Source organism: Oncorhynchus kisutch, linkage group LG20 (assembly GCF_002021735.2).
Source record: "Oncorhynchus kisutch isolate 150728-3 linkage group LG20, Okis_V2, whole genome shotgun sequence".
In the NCBI taxonomy this organism is placed as follows: domain Eukaryota; kingdom Metazoa; phylum Chordata; class Actinopteri; order Salmoniformes; family Salmonidae; genus Oncorhynchus; species Oncorhynchus kisutch.
This window is the reverse complement of record NC_034193.2, coordinates 29,104,744-29,129,948: the sequence shown is the minus strand read 5'-3', so window position 1 is coordinate 29,129,948 and position 25,205 is coordinate 29,104,744. Positions and strand designations below refer to the sequence as shown.

The window sequence follows — 25,205 nt, the reverse complement described above, 5'->3', positions numbered from 1 at the left end:
TCCCCACTACTACAACAACAAAAAAATACAGTAATTTAAAATACTGTAGAATTTCATGAATTCCTATAGAGAACTGCTCCTACTGGGGAGAGCCAATCTGTCAGACTGTTGGCTTCAATGCCTCGCAAAGCCCAATACATAGCATCAGCAACCCAGGGTTTATAGACATCATTGTGTTGAAAGCACTGTGTGTGTGTGTGTGTGTGTGTCCCTAACCTTGCCAACAGACAGAGCTGTAAATGGATCACTGGTTTACCAATCAGGGCCTTGATGGTCTCGGCAACAGTAAAAAGGGGTAATATGTAATGAAACAAGTTGTTCTATTGGAACCATCAGGCGACATCCTAAAAACTTTAGGGACGTCCCCGGAAGAATCCGCAAACTAGACAAAACCCTCCATGGTGCAATGACAGACTGCCCTATGTTTTAAACATCCTAGGACACAGGAATGTTATTGTAACGCTGCAATAAAATGTGTCTAGAAAATGTCTCTCCTTTTAGGAGAAAATGGCAAACATATTCTGTTTATGTTTGGTATGATGATGTTGGAATACTCTCTAACCCTCACCAAAACATGCTGAATTGGTTCTCAGAAGGTTTTTGCTAATATAGATTGAATGTTCCCTTAACTAACGGAAAACTAAATACTCAAACATTTAGGGTAACATTACAAAACGGTCTCCGCCCCTAGAATTGTTAGCCGAGATAGCAGTGAAGCTCGGCAAAGAGATCCTTGATGAAAATCTGCTCCACAGCGCTCAGGACCTCAGACTGGGGTTCACAATACAGTTCTCACCATTTCTCTTATTTACTGAAGAGTGACTGGAGCATAAACCATGTTCATACCCTGACACTATCAGTAAGACTTCCTGTTCAAGTGTTGGGGCATGTTTTTTTTAAGTGTTATATTTTCTTGCCAACATCTATACAATTTAGCAATGTTACATTTTCAAACCAAAACACCAAAAAGACAACAGAATGATTGTGCTGGTGTTTTTTCAGATTACGATACCACAATGAAAGAGTATTGAGACTGCCCCAGATAAATTCTATGGAATCTGCATGTCAGTCATACCTTAATGAAGGAGGAGAGTCTTTTGGCTGTGATTCCCTCGATATTGGTTAGATCCTCCAGCTGGAATAAAGAGTGATATTGGCATTAGAACCAGAATGAATGAAACTCAACTTAAAATTGTATGTACAGAGCATTTGGAAACCATGTAGACCCCTTGACTTTCTCCAAATTTTGTTACGTTACTGCCTTAATCTAATATTTTCCTCAATCTACACACAATACCCCATTATGAAGCAAAAACAGGTTTTCAAAATGTTAGCAAAGTTGTTGTTTTTTTGCTCCTTTGCACCCCATTATTTTTATTTCTACTTTGCACATTCTTCCACTGCAAATCTACCTTTCCAGTGTTTTACTTGCTATATTGTATTTACTTTGCCACCATGGCCTTTTTTTGCCTTTACCTCTGTTATCTCACCTCATTTGCTCACATCGTATATAGACTTGTTTATACTGTATTATTGACTGTATGTTTGTTTTACTCCATGTGTAACAACGCTGTGTTGTTGTATGTGTCGAACTGCTTTGCTTTATCTTGGCCAGGTTGCAATTGTAAATGAGAACTTGTTCTCAACTTGCCTACCTGGTTAAATAAAGGTGAAATAAAAAAATAAAAATGAACAACAGAAATCTTATTTAAATAAAAATAAAACCCTTAGCTATGACACTCGAAATTGAGCTCAGGTGCACCCGATTTCCATTGATCATCCTTGAGAGGATTCTACAACTTGGGAGTCCACCTATGTTAAATTAAATTGATTGGACATGATTTGGAAAGGCACACACCTGTCTATATAAGGCCCCACAGTCGACAGTGCATGTCAGAGCAAAAACCAAGCCACGAGGTCAAATGAATTGTCCGTAGAGCTCCGAGAGAGGATTGTTTCGAGGCACAGATCTGGGGAAAGGTACCAAAAAATGTCTGCAGCATTGAAGGTCCAAGAACACAGTGGCCTCCATTCTTAAAAATGGGAGAAGTTTGAAACCACCAATAATCTTCCTAGAGCTGGCCTCTTGGCCAAACTGAGCAATCAGTGGGAGAAGGGCTTTGGTCAATGAGGTTACCAAGAACCCGATGCTCACTGACAGAGCTACTTTGTGGAGATGGGAGAACCTTACAGGACAACCATCTCTGCGGCACGCCACCAAATCAGGCCTTTATGGTAGACTGGCCAGACGGAAGCAACTCCTCAGTAAGAGGCACATGAGTTTGCCAAAATGCACCTAAAGGACTCTTCCCACGAGAAACAAGATTCTCTGGTCTGATGAAACCAAGATTGAACTCTTTGGCCTGAATGCCAAGAGTCACGTCTGAAGGAAACCTGGCACCATCCCAACGGTGAAACATGGTGGCAGCATCATGCTGTGGGGATGTTATCAGCAGCAGGGACTGGGAGAGTAGTCAGGATCGAGGGAAAGAAGAATGTACTTTGATCCAATTAGATTCTTGATGAAAATTTGCTCCACCAGCGCTCAGGACCTCTGACTGGGGCGAAGGTTTACCCTCCAACAGGACAATGACCCTAAGCACACAGCCAAGACAACGCAGGAGTGGCTTCGGGACAAGTCTCTGAACGTCCTTGAGTGGCCCAGCCAGAGCCTGGACTAGAACCCATTCTAACATCTCTGGAGAGACCTGAAAATGGCTGTGTTGCGACACTCCCCATCCAACTTGACAGAGCTTGAGAGAATCTGCAGAGAATGGAAGAAACTCCTCAAATACAGGTGAGCCAAGCTTGTAGCATCATACCGAATAACACTCGAGGCTGTAAATCGCTGCCAAAGGTGTTTCAACAGAGTAAAGGGTCTGAATACTTATGTAAATGTGATAGTTACAGATTTTTCAATAATTTGCAAACAAATCCCCAAAGCATTTTTTTACTATGTCATTATGGGTTATTGTGTGTAGATTGATGAGAGAAAACACAATTGAATACAGTTTTGAATAAGGCAGTAGCGTAACAAAATCTGGAAAAAGTCAAGGGGTCTGAATACTCTCCGAATGCACTATGCTTGTGTATTTACAGCTCTGTAAAAAATTAAGTGCACTGCAAAATTATCAGTTTCTCTGGTTGTACTATTTATAGGTATGTGTTTCGACAAAACAGCACAGCATTCTGCAGCAATACGCCATCCCATCTGGTTTGCGCTTCATTGGACTATCATTTGATTTTCAACAAGACAATGACCCAAAACACACCTTCAGGCTGTGTAACCTATTTGACCAAGAAGGAGAGTAATGGAGTGATGCATCAGATGACCTGGCTCCACAATCACCCGACCTAAACCCATTTGAGATGGTTTGGGATGAGTGAAGGAAAAGCAGCCAACAAGTGCTCAGCATATGTGGGAACTCCTTCAAGCCTGTTGGAAAAGCATTCCAGGTGAAGCTGGTTGAGAGAATGCCAAGTGTGCGCAAAGCTGTCATGAAGGTAAAGGGTGGCTACTTTGAAGAATCCCAAATATATTTTGATTTGTTTAACAGCTTTTTGGTTACTACATAATTCTGTGTTTTATTATTTATTTTTTCACCTTTATTTAACCAGGTAGGCCAGTTGAGAACAAGTTCTCATTTACAACTGCGACCTGACCAAGATTGAGCAAAGCAATGCGACAAACAGTTACACATGGGATGAACACAATAGAAAAGTATATATACAGTGTGTGCAAATGTAAGATTACGGAGGAAAGGCAATAAATAAGCCATACTGGCGAAATAATGACAATTTAGCAATTAAAACACTGGAGTGATGTGCAGAAGATGAATGTGCAAGTAGAGACATGGGTGCAAAAAAATAAATAACAGTATGGGTGAGGTAGTTGGATGGGCTATGTACAGGTGCAATAAATCGGTAAGCTGCTCTGACAGCAGATGCTTAAAGTTAGTGAGGGAGATATGAGTCTCCAGCTTCTGTGATTTTTGCAATTCGTTCCAGTCATTGGCAGCAGGGAACTGGAAGGAAAGGCGGCCAAAGGAGGAGTTGGCTTTGGGGGTGACCAGTGAAATATACCTGCTGGAGCGAATGGGTGGGTGCTGCTATGGTGACCAGTGATCTGAGATAACTGAGATAGCAAAGACTTATAGATGACCAGGAGCCAGTGGGTTTGGAGACATATGAAGCGAGGGCCAGCCAACGAGAGCAAACAGGTCGCAGTGGTGGGTAGTATATGGGGCTTGGTGACAAAACGGATGGCAGTGTGATAGACTGCATCCAATTTGTTGAGTAGAGTGTTGGAGGCTATTTTGTAAATGACATCATCGAAGTCAAGGATCGGTAGGATAGTCAGTTTTACGAGGGTATGTTTGGCAGCATGAGTGAAGGATGCTTCGTTACGAAATAGGAAGCCGATTCTAGATTTAATTTTGGATTGGAGATGCTTGGAAAGAGAGTTTACAGTCTAACCAGATCCCTAGATATTTGAACTTGTCCACGTAAGTCAGAACCACCCAGAGTAGTGATGCTAGACGGGCGGGAGGGTGCGGGCAGTGATCGGTTGAAGAGCATGCATTTAGTTTTACTTGCATTTAAGAGCAGTTGGAGGCCACGGAAGGAGTGTTATGGCATTGAAGCTCGTCTGGAGGTTTGTTAGCACAATGTCCAAAGAAGGGCCAGAAGTATACAGAATGGTGTTCTTCTGCGTAGAGGTGGATCAGAGAATCACCAGCAGCAAGAGAGACATCATTGATGTATACAGAGAAAAGAGTCGGCCCGAGAATCGAACACTGTGGCACCCCATAAAGACTGCCAGAGGTCTGGACAACAGGCCCTCCAATTTGACACACTGAACTCTGTCTGAGAAGTAGTTGGTGAACCAGGCGATGCAGTAATTTGAGAAACCAAGGCTGCTGAGTCTGCCGATAAGAATGTGGTGATTGACAGAGTCGAAAGCCTTGGCCAGGTCGATGAATACGGCTGCACAGTACCGTCTTTTATGGATGGTGGTTATGATATTGTTTAGGATCTTGAGCGTGACTGAGGTGCACCCATGACCAGCTCGGAAACCAGATTGCATAGCGGAGAAGGTACGGCTGGTCTACAACAGTTCGGGTCTAGTGTGTCTCCCCTTTGAAGAGGGGGATGGCCTCTTACAATCTTTAGGGATCTCGGATGATACAAAAGAGGTTGAACAGGCTAGTAATAGGAGTTGCAACAATTGCAGCGGATAATTTTAGAAAGAGAGGGTCCAGATATTCTAGTCCAGCTGATTTGTAGGGGTCCAGATTTTGCAGCTCTTTCAGAACATCAGCTATCTGGATTTGGGTGAAGGAGAAATGGGGGAGGCTTGGGCAAGTTGCTGTGGGGGGGTGCAGAGCTGTTGACCGGGGTAGGGGTAGAAAGCATGGCCAGTCATAGAAAAATGCTTAAATGAAATTCTCCATTATTGTGGATTTATCAGTGGTGACAGTGTTTCCTAGCCTCAGTGCATTGGGCAGCTGGGAGGAGGTGCTCTTACTCTCCATGGACTTTACAGTGTCCCAGAACTTTTTGGAGTTTGTGCTAAAGGATCCAAATTTCTGTTTGAAAAAGCTAGCCTTTGCATATTGTTTCCTAACTTCCCTGAAAAGTTGCATATCACAGGGGCTATTTGATGTACGCCACAGGATGTTTTTGTGCTGGTCGAGGGCAGTCATGTCTGGAGTGAACCAATGGCTATATCTGTTCTTAGTTACATTTTTTTGGGAATGGGGCATGCTTATTTAAGTGAGGAAGGCACTTTTGAAGAATAACCAGGCATCCTCTACTGACGGGATGAGGTCAATATCCTTCCTGGATACCCGGGCCAGGTCGATTAAAAAGGCCTGCTCGCTGAAGTGTTTTAGGGAGACTTTGACAGTGATGAGGGGTGGCTATTTGACCACGGACCCATTACGGACACAGGCAATGAGGCAGTGATCGCTGAGATCCTGGTTGAAGACAGCAGTGGCATATTTAGAGGGCAGGATGATATGAGGGTGCCCGTGTTTACGGATTTAGGGTTGTACCTGGTAGGTTCCATGATCAATTGTGTGAGATTGAGGGCATCTAGCTTAGATTGTTGAATGGCCGGGGTGTTAAGCAAATCCCAGTTCAGGTCACCTAACAGTACAAACTCTGAGGATAAATGGGGGGCAATTAATTCACATACATCCAGGGCACAGCTGGGGGCTGAGGGGGGTCTATAACAAGCGACAACAGATGAGACTTATTTCTGGAAAGGTGGATTTTTAAAAGTAGAAGCTCGAACTGTTTGTGCACAGACCTGGATAGCATGACAGAACTCTGCAGGCTAACGCCACCCCCTTTGGAAGTTCTATCTTGGCAGAAAATGTTGTAGTTGTGGATGGAAATGTCAGAATTTTTGGTGGCCTTCCTAAGCTTTGATTCAGACACAGCTAGGATATCAGGGTTGACGGAGTGTGCTAAAGCATTGAATAAACCAAACTTAGGGAGGAGGCTTATAATGTTAACATGCATGAGACCATCATAGTTTTAATGTCTCAACTATTATTCTAAAATGTATTAAAAGAAAAACCCTGAAATGAGTAGGTGTCCATACTTTTGACTGGTACCACACACACAGAGTGCATTTGGAAAGTATTCAGCCAACTTGACAATTTCAATATATATATATATATTTATATATATATAAATATAGCTATGATGCACTTTATATGTTAATAAATTAACATGAAAAAAACCAGGCATATTATTACCAATGACTTATCAACAGCTGTAACAAGTTGTCCAGTGTAGGAAATCCTCACTGGTACCCAAGTTAATAGGAAGACCCATTACCAGAATGCTAACAAAATAATAGCGAAAGGACATAGACGCTGTTAGCTAAATGCTAACGAGCAAAGACAGGCAAATCCAGCACAAAGTTATAAAAGCATAGCTAGTAGCTACCAAATGGTATTTTCTGTGAGTGTGGATATTTACAAACAAAAGTGAACAAGAGAAATTGTGCAAATGAACAAAGTTGTAATGCATGCTTTTCCGTAGGAAGAGCAGCATGTGTACACGGAGCAGAGGGGGACAAGAACGGACGAGAAAAAAAAGCTAATACGAAGCACAGGATAAAAGATGGCAACAGCAAAGATAACTAATCAGAGGTATTTGACTTCTGGCAGAAAGCCATTCTACGATATGATGGAAAAATGTTTGTAGTGAATTGCATACAAGTGTAACTTCACCTCATGTGCACAGCACACAGAGACTCACCAGTAGATATAAAACGCAATAGACTCACCAGCTCCCGCTTTCTCCCGTTGTGCTATTTACAATCAAACACGTGACTCGCACAACTATTCTGGGGAACTATGTATGGTATGCTTCATAATGTTAAATTATGTGACAGATTAAATAAAATAATCTGCTTTATCGCCTAAGAGATTGCACAAATTGACTGCAGGTATTAACTTAAAAGGATCTACAAATATTCAAATTTATTGAAAAACTTAAAAAGAAATAGTTTGACGGTAATTAAAAACTATCCCGTAGTTTTTTCCAAATACCCCGGGACACGGTATACTGCCCAAGCCTAGTGACAGTAACCAAAGGATAATCAAAACCCTGTGTGTACACCCAAAAGATGATACAATGCTTATCTAGGTGCAACACAACATTGTAAATCAGGTAAAACAAACAGCTTGTGACAGCAAGTAAGCACAACATTCTCAAAGCTCCTTTGGTTGCCGTCTGTCATTTTATGTTCCATTACACTTAAACATATATAAAACCTAGGACTCACATACCATGCAATGCCCCTTGTAACTATTGTCTAGCCTGGTTCCTCTCTAGGTTTCTTCCTCAGTTTTGGCCTTTCTAGGGAGTTTTTCCTAGCCACTGTGCTTCTACACCTGCATTGCTTGCTGTTTGGGGTTTTAGGCTGGGTTTCTGTGTAGCACTTTGAGATATCAGCTGATGTACGAAGGGCTATATAAATAAATTTGATTTGATCTGTTTATGTTGTGTTTGAACCGTCTGTGATGCTGTGCTGCCACTGGTATTTGATGTTCCTACTTTTTACAGTGTAACCGGCTGGCATGAAAGGACAGCGCTTCAAATAAAATGCCTCGTTATCATTCTGATGAAGGCTTAGATGACAAGATGGCTGAAACATTGGTCTCAAAGTATTTGTTTTACTTCAAGATCGAAAGCTCCGTCCGTTTCCCCCCACTATCAACATTACATTTTATTTTAAAGAAATAGGCTAGCTGTAAATGCTGAAACTTAATATGGGTCCAAACAACACAGACCTGAGTGAAGGAGCCTTGAATCTCCCTCCAGCCCAGAATGAGCTTGGCCTTCTTGTCCCCAATCTGCTGCAGGCCCTTCAGGTCTTTGAGGGACCCGGAGTTGAGCACCTGCAGGATCTTGTGTCGGGACTGGTCCAGCACTGACTTGTCCAAATGAGACTCCCAGCCGGTGTCCATCACATTCTCTTTTCCCTCTTGGACCTGAGAGCGAGAGAAGGTGGACGGCAGAAACAGACATACATCAGAATTTTTTACATTTTTGCCTGCATACTACAGTGCACACCAACACGGGACAAAGGGTTCAGAACAGCTGTTTAATATTGCATGTTATGTGGATTTGTTCCAATAGCCACACTAGAATTACCACTTAGCATCAATCAATGTATTGGGTGTGCATGCTAAGTGGTAGGTTAGTGGGGTTATTGTAATGAAGCCAGTTTCATTTTACATCGTCAAACAACAATGCCGTTGCTGACCTCACTCTGCTCCAGATTCTTCTGTTTCTTCATGAGGCAGACAGTTGGCCTTTTGACCACCGGACACTGCTGGAGAGGTTGTAGCTGGGACACTTAAGAAAAAGAGATGTCACACACACACAACAGATTCCTTTCAATACTACATACAGGAAATGCATAGACCCTGGCTATTTACAGAGCAGCAAATTAGACCAAGGTGCTGAAGTCGCTACAGATTGTATTAGTCATCATTATTTGATTGGTTTGGGCAGATTAATAGGCAGACTGCATGGTCATATCAAGTTCCAAATCTAATCAATAGCCTTACTGTTTTACAAGACATTGCGCAAAACAATGTCAAATGTTGACAATTAAAGGGATAGTTCTGATTTTCTTTAGGATTGGGTGAAATGTGTCTTGAGTTGTCGACATACCAGTAGTGACGGCATCCACAAAAATAATCTCTACAAAACTTTGTTTGAAGTTACTTTGAGGCGATGTTTTGGCATGAAATGTAGACAGCGCATTTTTAAAACCAGGGATGCTAACCATTAGCCAGTGGTGCCTGGAGTAATTAATGCATTATGGTATATTATCACTATGGGCATAAAAAGATTAAGGTAAAATGAATTTAAGCCAATCATAAATATAATATATAAAACATACCTTTAAAATTGGCAGGGTCATGTTCATTAAGCACTAAAACTGACTAAAATAGGGAGGGACTACCTGAAATTAATGAGATGCTATTTCTCAGGTTCCGTTGAGAAACATTTTAAGCTGTTTTCCATTGCGTTCCCTTATGAACGACCCAGATGACCCAGATGTGTTATAGGAGGTTCCTGGAGTAAACGCTCTGGATTAGTGGGTGGGCTCACTGACCTTGTAGGGGCGACACAACAGCCTGCTGTTTTTTGGGTTTGGCTGCCGCGGACTGTTTTCTGTGTAGTGGGGGTAGATACGTCCTGAAGAGGGGCGAGTCTCCCGATGACCCATTGTCCGAGCTGTTGCGAGTGGCACCATTTCCTGTCACTTTGAGCACTTTGGCTTTGCTCTCAAACTCCCTTTGCTTCTCTTTCAACTCCTGCACAGACAGCAATTCATCAGAAGAGTTTTGTAGCCATAGAATTACAAATGAGAACCAATAGAACCTCTATGATTGTGGGACAATGCACATTAAATCAACATTTCTGTAAATGTGCCAGATTTAGTCCAGCCAGCTAATCTTCCTATTTACTCTTAAAAGGTGATTCAGTATTTAGAATTAGGGATGAGCATTTGAAATTATTTCACCATTTGAATATCATGACACTTTTGGACGTGGCTTTTGACCATTCCTTTGGATTCCTCATGTCTAACTATTGTTTAAAAAAAGTTTGGTCCAAAACAGATAGGTTTGGTAGTATATTTATTGAATATTATAAGAATTTGAAGCATTTGAGGTAGATATGTACATGAAGGCAGGGTAGTGACTAGGCATCAGGATAGATAATACTAAGTAAAATAAAGAACAGAGTAGCAGTAGCATATGATGCATGTAAAAGTGTGAGTGTTTGTGTTGTGTCGGTATGTGGGTTTTGTGTCAATGTAGTGTGTGAATATAGTGTCACCCCCTCTCCAAAAATTTGCCTCTGGCAGGCGTTTCAGGTCACTCACGACCGAAATCTCCTGCCACCTGAAAAAAAAAAAAAATCTTCCCGGGGCTGTGGCCTTCACCAACCGGCCCAGAGAGACGAATGGAGTATGCTGCACAAGCCATCTCTGAACTGTACAGAAAATAACTGGACTATACTGCATTGGCACTCTGTTAATCTCTCTGCATTTAGATACAGTGCCTTCAGAATGTAGTCACACCCCTTGACTTTACACATTTTGTTGTGTTACAGCCTGAATTTTAAATGGATTATATTGAGATTGTGTCAAAGTGGAATTATGTTTTTGGAATTTTTACAAATTGATTCAAAATTTAAAGCTGAAATGTCTAGAAGTATTCAACCCCTTTGTTATGGCAAGCTTAAATAAGTTCAGGAGTAAACGTCTGATTAACAAGTCACAAAGTCAAAAATGTGCATGGACACAGTGTGTGCAATATATAGTGTTTAATTAAGATGATTTTGCAACGTCTGTACCCCACACATACAATTATCTGTAAGGTCCCTCATTCGAGCAGTGAATTGAACCAAAGACCAGGGAGGTTTTCCAATGCCTCGCAAAGAGCGGCACATTTTTGGTAGATGGGTAAAAAAAAAAAACAGACACTGAATATCCCTTTGAGCGTGGTGAAGTTATTTAATCACACTTTGGATGATGTATCAATACACCCAGTCACTACAAATATACAGGCTTCCTTTCTAACTCAGTTGCCGGAGAGGCCGGAAACAGCTAAGGAATTTCCCCATGAGGCCAATGGGGAGTAAATCAGTTACAGAGTTTAATGGCTGTGATAGGAGAAAGCCGAGGATGGATCAACATCATTGTTGTTTGTCCACAATACTAACCTAAAAGACAGAGTGAAAATGAAGACTACAGAATAAAAATATTCCAAAACAATATTGTACAATCCAGGTGTGCAAAGCTCTTAGAGACTTATCCAGAAAGATGTACAACTGTAATCACTTCCAAGGGTAATTTTAACATGTATTGACTAAGGGGTGTGAATACTTATTTAAATTAGATTTCTGCATTTCATTCTCCCTTTAATGTAGGCAAACTCATGATAAGCTGTAGACCACACGATCTACAAAGAGATTTCCCATTTATATCATTCGTAGCCATCTATTTACGGTGCACCACAAACCAATGCTGGCACGAAGACCGCACTCAAAGAGCTGTAGAAGGCCATAAACAAGAAAATTCTCACCCTGAAGCGGCGCTCCTAGTGGCCGGGGACTTTAATGCAGGCAAAGCCATTTTACCGTGTGCAACCAAATTCTAGACCACCTTTACTCCACACAGAGATGCATAAACAGCGCTCCGTCGCCCTCCATTTGGCAAATCTGACCATAATTAATACAGCAGGAAGTACCAGTGACTCGCTCAATATGTTTTGCAAGCACAATATGTTCTGGGATTCATCCAATGGCATTGAGGAGTATAACACCTCAGTCACCGGCTTTATCAATAAGTGCATTGACGACATCATCCCCAGTGACTGTACGTATATTTCCTAACCAGAAACCATGGATTACAGGCTGAGCTTAAGGCAAGAGCTGCCCCTTTCAAGGAGCGGGACAGTTATCTGGCCAATTATAAGAAATACCACTATGCCCTCAGTCGAACCATCAAACAGGCAACGCGTCAATACAGGACCAAGATTGAATCCTACTACACCGGCTCTGACGCTCGTCGGATGTGGCAGGGTTTGAAAATTATTATGAACTACAAAGGGAAACCCAGACGCAAGCCTACCAGGCGAGCTAAAATGCTTGTATTGCTTGCTTCGAGGCAAGCAACCCGTAAGAATGCAGGAGAGCACCAGCTGTTCCGCACGACTGTGTGATCACACTCTCCATAGCCAATGTGATCAAGACCTTTAAATAGGTCAATGTCTATACTTAGTAGTTTTTCTGAAGATGTTTTCAAACCTTCCATAAATCACTAATGCCGGCCCCCATTGATAAAGGGCCGCAGTGGGGTGCTCACATAGCGGGTATAGAGATCTGGAACCCCGTTAAATGCATTTAAAACCGTTTTGAAAATCTGGACCTGGTAACCCAAAAATAATACCAGGTGCCCGGAAAACATTTCTGAGATGTGTGGACTTAGTAGATGAGATGCTCAGTGCTGCAGAGTTAAGGCGGTTTGTCCAGCTAAGTGCTCAAGCTATTCCTTCGGTTCTCAGCAGACTGGAGGTCCGAGCAACCTGCCATGACAGACGGAGGTTTGCGGCTCTCATCACCAGCAGGTTGGCCCTATTTAATGGTTGGCCCTACTTTCAGCTCTGTGTTTCAAGTCACAAAACTAACTATAGCTTCGGGGAGTGCAGGATTGTGATGTCGGAGGAGGAATACACTTGGCTTAAACGATTCCATAAGATCAGGCCTCAATCGGAGTGGAATCTGCTCAGACACAGAAGCTTTCTTTTTCACCTCCTGCGGCAAAACATACATGAATATGGGTCAGGATGTGTGCAACATATTTGCCGATTTTGTATATTGGAAGTAAAGTGACTTTCGGTACAATTCGACGAAGTGTTGCAACAATGAAACGCAATCAAGAATTGGTTACAGACCATGGATCCGTTGCCAGCCATATGTGCCATTTCCTTGAAACACAGTCAACATTCACACAGCCGCAAAGCCAGAAGGATTACCAGGACGTGTACTCAAAGCATGCCCTGGAATGTGACATTTTCAACCTCTTCCTGGCTGAGTCTAACGCCAACATGATTCAAACAGACCACCATAGTACCTGTGCCCTACGTCAGTAGCCATGAAGTGCTTTGAAAGGTTGGTCATGGCTCACGTCAACACCATCATGCCTGAAAGCCTAGACCCACTCCAATACGCATACCGCCTCAACAGATCCATAGATGACAATCTCAATCGCTCCCCACATGGACAAAGGAACACCTATTTGAGAATGCTGTTCATTGACTACAGCTCAGCGTTCAACACCATAGTGCCCACAAAGCAAAGGACCCTGGGACTAAACACCTCCCTCTGCAACTGGATCCTGGACTTCCTGACAGGCCGCCCCCAGGTGGTAAGGGTAGGCAACAACACATCTGCCACGCTGATTTTCAAAACTGTCTCCTTGACAGCTTATACCCCTAAGCCAATAGACTGCTGAACAACTAATCAAATGGCCACTGACTATTTACATTACCCCCCCCCCCTGTGCTTTTACACTGCCACTGTGTATTATCTATGCATAGTCACTTTACCCCTATCTACATGTACAAATTTCCTCGACTAACCTGTACCCCCACACATTGACACGGTACCCCCTGTATATAGCCTCATTATTGTTATGTACCCCCTGTATATAGCCTCATTATTGTTATGTACATGTGTTACTTTTTATATTAGTCTAATTAGTAAATATTTAATTAACTTTATTTCTTTAACTGCATTGTTGGTTAAGGGCTTGTAAGTAAGCATTTCACGGTACGGATGTATTCGGCGCATGTGACAAATATAATTTGATCATCACCGACCGAAGTTGCAGCTCTGGCAACCATTGTACCCTTTCCAAATAGCCTATATTTTCTTTTTGAATTACTTGTAATCTTGACACTTTTTATTAGTTTCAATAGGCGTCAGGGGTGTTGTTGGATGGTTGCTTTGACAGTCGCCGAGGCTTGATTTGTCTGTTAACCTCTCTGCGCACGGAACCCGCTAGCGGGCTGAAATTCCACAACATACGGTGATCGCTACATAAATAGTCATATTAAACATTCATGAAAATACAAGCGTCTCACATGTATCGAAAGCCTAGAATCTTGCTAATCCAACTGCGTTGTCAGATTTAAAGAATGCGAAAGAATACGATGCGATTATCTGAGCATAGAGCCCCATAAAAAATTTTTTTTTTAACCAGCACAGGTGTAACCTAATCAAACTGCATTAAAATAAATAATTTACCTTTGACGATCTTCGTCTGTTTGCAATTCCAATGCTCATTGTTACACAATGAATTATCTTTTGTTTGATAAAAATCTATTTTATAGCCTAACACGAAACATTTTGTGAACCGCTTGTGTCGTGAATTCCGTCTCATTCCATTTGACGACACATTCCAGGTAAATAACCCACACAGAACGTGACTTTTCCAGTCATGTTTGGTTTCACTGCAATCAACTGGTTTGTTTGTAACACAATCAAACCTGATGGGCTATTTCGTGGGACGTACTGACAAAGAAAACGATTTGAAGACAACAAGTCATGACATCATTGTGCACCAATGATTTGCCCGCTGTTTCGTTGATTGACTGTCTTTTAACCCAATGACCGTCTTGAAATCTAGCTGGGTAGATAGCCAATGAGCGGAGCTAAACGGCAAGACGCCATGTTTATGTGTTGCAAGACCAACCCATGTAGTAAGCTCCAGCGTAAAGTGAGTCATTCGCTATTGACGTTTCATACCGGAAGGAGAAACCCATATTACGCACTGCATTGTTTGGTGAACGCGCAGATTCAGCTGTTTATATATCAATCATTATGGCGACTAAGTCAGGGAAAGCTACATCTAAGTCTAGATATACAGATGTACACACAATCTTAGAATAAATTGATTGGGAAGGTGAGAGAGATTGTTGTAGGACGCTTCATTTAGCGATTGTGGAGGAATATTTTTTGAACGGGAGAGGACATCGTTTTGGACTGGTAAGTTCTTATCATGCTAATGCCCTTGTTTGAAATTAATAATACAAAATGTGATTTTTTTAATTTTAGAAGCAATATATAAACATGTAATGTCATGAAATGTGAGATGCGCGTGTCTGCCGCCCCGCCCCACCCCACCCCAACCCACATGAAATAGCCTATTTGAGGCTGTTGAGGAGAGGGCAGGACCACATCAATGGCCAAAGTGAAATGGAGACAGTAGATCTGGTCTGTCATAATATAATAGAGACAGTAGATCTAGCAGGTAATAATAATATATTCAACCTTCAACTCTCTATATATATCTGTTTATTATACCTGTTGATACAGGGCTCATATGTGAAGCTATTCTAACAGAACATTTTCTTTCACAGTGACACTGACTCTGAATGGGAGTCTTATCCGGTGTCCTGTGTGAATTTAAGTATGCTCTCTCTAATTCTCTCTTTCTCTCTCTCGGAGGACCTGAGCCCTAGGACCATGCGTCAGGACTACCTGGCATGATGACTCCTTGCTGTCCCCAGTCCACCTGGCCTTGCCGCTGTTCCAGTTTCAACTGTTCTGCCTGCGGCTATGGAACCCTAAACTGTTCATTTTTACTCGAAGTGCTGTCCTGTTGCACCCTCTACAACCACTGTGATCTCCACCCAGCACAGCCAGAAGAGGACTGGCCACCCCTCATAGCCTGGTTCCTCGCTAGGTTTCTTCCTAGGTTTTTGCCTTTCTAGGGAGTTTTTCCTACCCACTGCGCTTCTACACCGGCATTGCTTGCTGTTTGGGGTTTTAGACTGGGGCTATATAAATAGATTTGATTTGATAGAGGACTGAGGGTCTTTCAAATATTGAAAGTGTGTATATAGTTACCCATGTTATTTTGTAAATATATATATATATATATATATATATATATATATATATATATATATATATATATATATATATATATATATATATATATATATATATATATATATATATATATATATATATATATATATATATATGATGATTTTCTCACAAATATACTGCAATTCCACACATTTTCAGGGTGGGGAGAAATGTTTGCAGTTTTTAATATATCTGAATGAGAGTGACTAACAGAATATATATATATTTTTTTTAACCATTTTTTTCTTTCTCAATTCTTGGGGGGGGGGTTAGAATACCATTTTGGTATTTTTATATAGTTATTTGTTTCAAAATGTATACCTTCACCAATTTGGCCACTTGGGTACATTTGGACTACTTTTATTTATTTATTTTATTTATCCGTTATTTTACCAGGTAAGTTGACTGAGAACACGTTCTCATTTGCAGCAACGACCTGGGGAATAGTTACAGGGGAGAGGAGGGGGATGAATGAGCAAATTGTAAACATGTTTTAGTACACCTGGGTGACTTCATGATAAATGTCATGTAGCGCACTCATTTTGGAAGTTATCATTCTGAACCTTTGCACAAGTACTGTTGCCCTCATATTTTTCACTGAAATTGTCCCCATCATCCTATCTGAATGTTTGTTTTATCTTGTTCATTTTAAAGATGATACAAATAGAAAAAAAACATGTTTTTTTTTTCATTGTTTTATCTAAACCAGATCTATGTGTGTTATATTCTCCTACATTCAATTCACATGTACACACATTTCAGAGTGTTTTCTTTCAAATCGTACCAAGAATATGCATATCCTTGGTTCTGTGCCTGAGCTACAGGCTGTTTGGGTATGTCTTCAGGCGGAAATTGCAAAAAGTTGCATGAATGTCATGCTATATTTATATTCATGTTGTCATCAAATGCAATGGCATCTAACTTCAAATAATTATTGATTGTAACTAGCTAGGCTAACAATAAGTGTTACTATATCTGGTTAGCATGCTACATCCAAAATGATAGTGTTTGCAACAATAACAGCCAAGTTTCATCTTTGCCACTGTCTTAAACAACAGTCCAAACAGCATGCATGCCTATTAGAAGAACAAAACATTGATTGAAATTTAAAGGAAATTATTAAGGAATCCTGATCTCTCAGCCTGTATCTTTGGTGCTAATGTTAGCAATGATAGCTAGATAAGTAGCTAAACCTGCTGCATCTGAAAGTGTTTTCAATGTTATATTCCTCAGCTGTTTCCAGCTACAATCGTCATTTAAAATGCCTCCACTGTATTTCTGATCAATTTTATGTTATTTTAATGGACAAAAAGATGTGATTTTCTTTCAAAAACAAGGACATTTCTAAGTGACCCCAAACTTTGGATTGGTAGTGTATATAAATACAACTGATATCACATTTACTTTAGTATTCAGACCCTTTACGTTGGAAGGTGAATCTTTGCCCCAGTCTGAGGGCCTGAGTGCTCTGGAGCAGGTTTTCATCAAGGATCTCTGCTCCGTTCATCTTTCCCTCGATCCGTCTCCCAGTCCGTGCCATTGAAAAACATCCATACAGCATGATGCTGCCACCACCACTATGCTGTAGGGATGGTGCCATGTTTCCTCCAGATGTGACGCTTGGCATTCAGGCCAAAGAGTTCAATCTTGGTTTCATTAGACCAGAGAATCTTATTTCCCATAGTCAAGAGACCTTTACGTGCCTTTTGTCAAACTCCAAGCGGGCTGTCATGTGCCTCTTACTGAAGAGGGTCACTCTACCATAAAGGACTGACTAGTGAGGTATTGCAGAGAAAGTTGTCCTTCTGGAAGGTTCTCCGATCTCAACAGAGGAACTCCGGAGCTCTGTCAGTGACCATCGGATTCTTGATCACCTCCCAGACCAAGGCCATCCTACCCCGATTGCTCAGTTTGGCCAGTGGTCTGCTCTAGGAAGAGTCTTGGTGGTTCAAAACTTCTTCCATTTAAGAACGATGGAGGCCACTGTGTTCTTTGGGACCTTCAATGCTGCAGAAATGTTGCTGTACCTTTCCCCAGATCTGTGCCTTGACACAATCCTGTCTCGGAGTTCTACGGACAATTCCTTCAACCTCGTGGCTTGGTTTTTGCTCTGACATGCACTGTCAACTGTGGGGATGATATATAGACAGGTGTGTGTCTTTCCAAATCATGTCCAATCAATTCAATTTACCACAGGTTGACTCCAAGCAAGTAGAAACATCAAGGATGATCAATGGAAACCGGATGTACCGGGGCTCAATTTCGAGTCTCATAGCAAAGGATCTGAATACTTAAGGTATTTTATTTATTTATAAATCAGCAAAAACCAGTTTTCGCTTTGTCATTATGGGCTATTGTGTATAGATTGATTAAATATTTTTCCTCAATTTTAGAACAAGGCTGTAACGTAACAAAATTTGGAAAAAGTCAAGGGTTCCGAATGCACTGTATACCAACAGCATAATAACTGGTTATAAAGTGGTGGAATTGTCCTTTAATGATAAGGTGTGCAAGGTAGTTGGTTTTTCCACAAGCCTTTTTCTAATGGCAAATTAATGAAACCATAAACACATTGGTTAGCTAGCACACTGAACAACTAAATTCTACTGTGTTATTGACCTGTTAATTGTTTACTCCCCTGTGTAACTCTGTGTAGCCTACCTGGTTAAATAAAGGTGAAATAATGTGTCTAAACTTAAAAACACTTCCTCGAGTTGAACTGATTTTCAGCTGATGTTTTTTGTTCAAGAAGAAAAAAGTAGACTAATGATTGATAAATACACTCTTGGCCTTATTCCAAAACTGCAGCATGCGGTTGGAACACATATAATGGGGTCCGAAATTGACACACTTGAGAAAGAGCAAAAATAATTCAAATACATAGCTATAGTATGCTCCAAAAATTTAGGAAATATTATTTTATACTAAAACGATTGCTCAGAAAAAGAGATTGTTTAACAAGAACCGTTTTCCCCCTAAAAAAGGCAGGTGTCAATTTTTGACACCCCTATTTTCAATACCTCACTTTGTGAGGATAATGGCACGGAGCCTTAAAAAAATAAAAATGTATTTAGAGAACATATTGGGAAGGATCTTGGATCCTTCCTCCTTACAGAAGAATCCTTCCACATCCTTGATATCCTTCGTCTGCGCTTATGGACTACCCTCATCAATTCAACCACAGCTTTTCAATGGATTTCAAGTTCGGAGACAGATGGCATATGTTAATTTTTGTGGCCAATTAATTAATTTTGATGTGTGCTTGGGGTTATTCAGGCAGCTACAAAGCAGATTCCATCTGCCCCACTGTTCAGTTTACCTGCAACGGGCCATCAGCAACTTAAAGTCAACCCCTGCATGGTATGTCCTTGTACGTAACAATGTCACACAGATCATTTAACACGGACAAAGCTTTTTCATTGTTAAAATAGCCCCCCCCCCCCCCCCCCCAGAGTGAACACTCACACAAGCGACCTAATACTAACGTCCGTCCAGATATTCAAATAACCGCACCCATCTCTAGCTAGAATGCGAATATTCAGTATCTTATGACAGTTCTGTCTTATTAACTAGGAAATCAGCTTGTACACTATTCTGAGTGTGCGTGTACACTCTGTGATTAAGGGTGCATGCTCTTTACCTGGATCTCTCTGTGCATGTTGAGTCTTTCCTTTGCTGGGGTGCCCATCAACAGCTTCTCCAGAGCCATCAGCCGGTTCAATACAGATGGGTCTGTGGGGCTGAGAAAGAGACGAGAGAGAGAGCGAGAGATAAACAGGGGAAAGGGACAAAGAGAAATGTGACTACGCTCAGATAGGAGGGAGCTTCCAAAGTTGCTCAGCAAGGAGACAAAAAAAAGAGAAAGAGCCCATGCCTAGTAGTAGAATGAACTGTTATGAGTACAGTAATACACAAAAGGCATATTTGTCTCTTTCTATAAGGGTCGCCAACAGGCACAGCAGTCAGTGGTGTTTGTTACAGGGAGAGAATTCCTTTCAGCACTAGCTACCAAATCCTGACCTACTGCACTGAGGTCAAAACCTGTTAAGATGCAGTCAGAGAGAGGATATATAGATAGATTTACAGTCATGTAAAAAGTACACTACCCGGAATTTTTTTAAATTTTGTATTATTGATTGTTTTTTTCTCTTTTTTTCCAAATTCTTTTTTAAAACATATTTCAACACATTTATTTTTATTTTACCTTTATTTAACTAGGCAAGTCAGTTAAGAACAAATTCTTATTTTTAATGACGGCCTAGGAACAGTTGCTTAACTGCCTGTTCAGGGGCAGAACGACAGAACGACAGATTGTACAGATTGTACCTTGTCAGCTTGGGGATTTGAACTTGCAACCTTCCGGTTACTAGTCCAACGCTCTAACCACTAGGCTACCCTGCCGCCCCACCTTGAAGCATGGAGGTGGGGGTGTGATGGTGCTTTGCTGGTGACACGTGATTCATTTTAAATTCAAGGCACACTTAACCAGCATGGCTACCAAAACATTCTGCAGCAATACACCATCCCAACTAGTTTGCACTTAGCGTGACTATCATTTGTTTGTCAACAGTACAATGACCCAACACACCTCCAGGCTGTGTAAGGGCTATTTGACCAAGGAGAGTGGAGTGCTGCATCAGATGATCTGGCCTCCACAATCACCTGACCTCAACCCAAATGAGATGGTTTGGGATGAGTTGGACCGCAGAGTAAAGAAAAAGCAGCCAACAAGTGCTCAGCATGTGGGAACTCAAGTCAAGACTGTTGGAAAAGCATTCCTCATTAAGCTGGTTGAGAGAATACCAAGAGTGTGCAAAGCTGTCATGAAGGCAAAGGGTGGCTACTTTGAACAAATCTGAAATATATTTTGATTTAACACTTTTTTTGTTATTCTACAATGTAGAAAATAGTAAAAAATTAAGAAAAACTCTGGAATGAGCAGATGTGTCAACTTTTGACTGGTACTGTATGTATAACACATTGATTAAACAATGGAATGACTTTAATTAAAGGCAAAGGAACATAACGATTACATATTAGGTATGGTGAACTGGGTCAGGTGTGTAAATTAAGGATGCACTGATGTGGACATTGAGCCAATATTGATCATTCCTTGGCCATAATGACTAACACTGACAACAACATGTTTTTCTGTAATTCTCGGCTAATACGGAAATGAAGACTAATTGATTGTGAAACCCTATTTGCACAGTTATGGTTGCTATAGTCCATCTTTTTTTACGTAGGGAAGATATAGATTGTGTTGAATAGGGGAGGGCCTCCAACCTGTGTAGCTGTGCTGGGGGTGTAGGATCCTCCTGGCCGGTCTTCTTCACGTCTTTTAGCTTCTTTTTCTGGGGCTCACCGGACCGCCCAGCCTCCTGCTCCTCCCTGGACCTCTTCACTGCAGCACAGAGGGGGAGGGGGACATCAATGATATTACATATCAAAATTAATGTTGCAAAATCCTAGAGCCTCATAAATAACCACTACGGAAATTTGTCACCAAGACTGGGCATGCAAAAAAATTGAGTTAAATGTTTCCCGTTTTAAAAATCAGACCCGCTGTAAAAACTTGTGCGTTAACGAGATTATAACTCGCCCATAAATTAAACTTTTATAGTGACGACAATGCCCTTATTTGCTGTATATTTTGGACCTACTGGAATTAGACCGAGTCAGTATCTAAAGGAAATAGTGAACTTGGAATTTAGGAGCACGTAAAACGTCAGCCATCCCCCCCGGCGCCATTCTACCAATGTCTTTGGGAGGCGTTTCTGAAAGACCAACAATTGCAAATTGTTGTGGACTTGTAAACAGACCATTTGAACGCAATAAATGGTTTGCATTACATTTTTCTGGAACCTAAATATGCTGCACTGCCCACGAATTCTGAAAGTGTCTATACACTATCTGAGTATACTACAGTATACTACAGTAGACCTACTTACAGTGACAGCCGACACTTCAATGCAAAATAAACTGTTTTATTATACTGTGTGTTATAAACCACGCTGCCTGTCAGATGAATATAGAAAGGCTATTATTATTTCTAGTTTTCTAATTTTCTAAATGATATGTGGAAGGTAAAATGTTACATGGCTACTTCGGAAATATAAACTCAACCGTCTCAACATAACCAGAAATGGTGAGGAATTTATTCTGCAATGGTTCTGATATACATTGGCAAGAAAAAGTATGTGAACCCTTTGGAATTACCTGGCTTTCTGCATAAATTGGTCATAACATTTGATCTGATCTTCATCTAAGTCCCAACAATAGACAAACACAAAAATCGAATAACAATTATACCTTATGTTTTCATTGAACACACCGTGTAAACATTCACAGTGCAGGGTGGGAAAAGTATGTGAACCCTTGGATTTAATAACTGGTTGACCCTCCTTTGGCAGCAATAACCTCAACCAAACGTTTTCTGTAGTTGCGGATCAGACCTGCACAACGGTCAGGAGGATTTTTGGACCATTCCTCTTTACAAAACTGTTTCCGTTCAGCAATATTCATGGAATGTCTGAACTGCTCGAGGTCATGTTACAGCATATCAATCGGGTTGAGGTCAGGACCCTGACTGGGCCAACCCAGAAGGCACATTTTCTTCTATGTTTTGGGTTGTTGTCCTGTTGTATCACCCAACTTCTGTTGAGCTTCAATTGGCGGACAGAAACATTTTGCAGAAGAATATAAGGCTGAACTTGGGAATTAATTGTTCAGTTGATGATAGCAAGCTGTCCAAGACCTGAGGCAGCAAACAGCCCAAACCATGATGCTCCCTCCACCATACTTTACAGTTGGGATGAGGTTTTGATGTGTTCTGTGCTTTTTTCTCTGCACATAGTGTTGTGTTCCTTCCAAACAACTCAAATGTGGTTTTATCTGTCCTCAGAATATTTTGCCAGTAGCGCTGTGGAACATCCAGATGCTCTTTTGTGAACTTCAGACGTGCACCAATGTATTTGTGTAGCTTCCTCCGTGGTGTTCTCCCATGAACACCAATTTTTGTTTAGGGTTTTACGTATCGTAGACTCGTCAGAGATGTTCGCATGTTTGAGATCTGTATAAGTCTTTAGCTGTTTAGCAGTTTGCATACACTCAATTAGTATTTGGTAGCATTGACATTAAAATGGTTTAACTTGGGTCAAGCGTTTCGGGTAGCCTTCCACAACCTTCCCACAATAAGTTGGGTGATTTTTGGTCCATTCCTCCCGACAGAGCTGGTGTAACTGAGTCAGGTCTGTAGGCCTCCTTGCTCGCACGCACCTTTTCAGTTCTGCCCACAAATTTTCTTAATGGGACTAAGGTCAGGGCTTTGTGATGGCCACTCCAGTACCTTTACTTTGTTGTCCTTAAGCCATTTTGCCACAACTTTGTAAGTATGCTTGGGGTCATTGTCCATTTGGAAGACCAATTGGCAACCAAGCTTTAACAACCTGACTGATGTCTTGAGATTAAATATATCCACATCATTTCGTACATTTTCCGATGCCATCTATTTTGTGAAGTGCACCAGTCCCTCCTGCAGCAAAGCACCCCCACAACATGATGCTGCCACCCCCGTGCTTCATGTTTGAGATGTTGTTCTTCGGCTTGCACGCCTCCCCCTTTTTCCTCCAAACATAACGATGGTCATTATGGCCAAACAGTTCCATTTTTGTTTCATCAGACCAGAGGACATTTCTCCAAAAAGTACAATCTTTGTCCCCATGTGCAGTTGCAAACCGTATTCTGGCTTTTTTATGGTGGTTTAGGAGCAGTGGCTTCTTCCTTACTGAGCGGCCTTTCAGGTTATGTCGATATAGGACTTGTTTTACTGTGGATATAGATACTTTTGTACCGGTTTCCTCCAGCATCTTCACAGGGTTCTTTGCTGTTGTTCTGGGATTGATTTGCACTTTTCACCCCAAAGTACGTTCATCTCTAGGAGACAGAACGCATCTCCTTCCTGAGCGGTATGATGGCTGCGTGGTCCCGTGGTGTTTATACAGATGAACGTGGTACCTTCAGGCGTTTGGAAATTGCTCTCAAGGATGAACCAGACTTGGACAATTGTAGACCTCCTTCTGAGGTCTTGGAGGATTTATTTTTTAAATTTTCCCATGATGTCAAGCAAAGACGCACCGAGTTTGAAGGTAGGCCTTGAAATGCATCCACAGGTACACCTCCAATTGACAGAAATGATGTAAATTAGCCTATCGAGAAGCTTCTAAAGCCATGACATAATTGTCTGGAATTTTCCAAGCTGTTTAAAGGCAAAGTCAACTTAGTGTATGTAAACTTCTGACCCACTGGAATTGTGATACAGTGAATAATAAGTGAAATAATCAAAACTATAGTTAACAAGAAAATTGTGGAGTGGTAGAAAAACGAGTTTTAATGACTCCAACCTAAGTGTATGTAAACTTCCGACTTCAACTGTAGGTTTAGCTTACAAATGTCAATGGAAAGGGTGAAACATTCTTCGGATTGGATCGCATAGAGCAAAATACTTGAAATAACTTATCTAATTTACTACTGTGACGTGGGTCCAATTAAATGAGAGATGGGACAAATGGTAGCCTACTAACTTGTTGTAAGCCTACAGACTACTTCGCAGGTAGCCTATGAAACCACCATAGTCAGAAAATGTGAGGAATTTATTCTGCAATGGTCATGGAAATGTATTTTTCTAATTATTTTGGAATGCAAAGACAAAAAAAATTCAGTTTCGCTCTTCTCACTAACGGCAAATGTTTGCATCTTATTATATTTAGCTAGGCTACCTAAGGGTCATATATTCCCCATTTACACAAGGCTACTACTTTTGCCCTGCGACGTAATACATCTCCCACTATAAACTGTGCGTACACATTATCTAAAGTTTGTGGGAGGATAAGCACATTCTCACGTCGAGTTGGGTTTTTATATAATGTAAACTTTCTCAAAGTTCTCAATTTTGTTGTGGTTGTTGAAATCTTGGTAAGAGGGTCCCCTCCCAGCTTATTCCCTGTTTCTGGGAATCATCCAACCGGGTTTTCTAAAGAACCTTAACTTTGGGATAGTTTCCATAATACATTACAGCTTACTAGTGAGGCACGGTACTCTGTAAATTCTGCACTTTGTCAAAAATAAATAATGGTTCTGTATTATGATCGGTTACGTTCAGTTTTTCTTTCAGAAGTATCTCACGTGATTGAGGGGATCAAGTCTAAATGAGCATAGCCTCTTAA

The 25,205-nt window shown here is 41.2% G+C and overlaps 1 protein-coding gene across 1 annotated transcript in view; it reads right to left on the bottom strand.

Moving 5' to 3' along the window:
* kif22 (kinesin family member 22) overlaps positions 1-25,205 on the bottom strand; it is a 40,641-nt gene that overhangs the window by 1,596 nt on the left and 13,840 nt on the right. Inside the window, exons 7-12 of the mRNA XM_020454373.2 lie at positions 21,268-21,385; positions 19,622-19,721; positions 9,650-9,851; positions 8,789-8,880; positions 8,313-8,513; positions 1,076-1,135 (exon numbers count right to left, since the gene is read on the bottom strand). Coding sequence (XP_020309962.1) covers positions 1,076-1,135; positions 8,313-8,513; positions 8,789-8,880; positions 9,650-9,851; positions 19,622-19,721; positions 21,268-21,385 — 773 coding nt within the window. The remainder of the gene's footprint in view (positions 1-1,075; positions 1,136-8,312; positions 8,514-8,788; positions 8,881-9,649; positions 9,852-19,621; positions 19,722-21,267; positions 21,386-25,205) is intronic.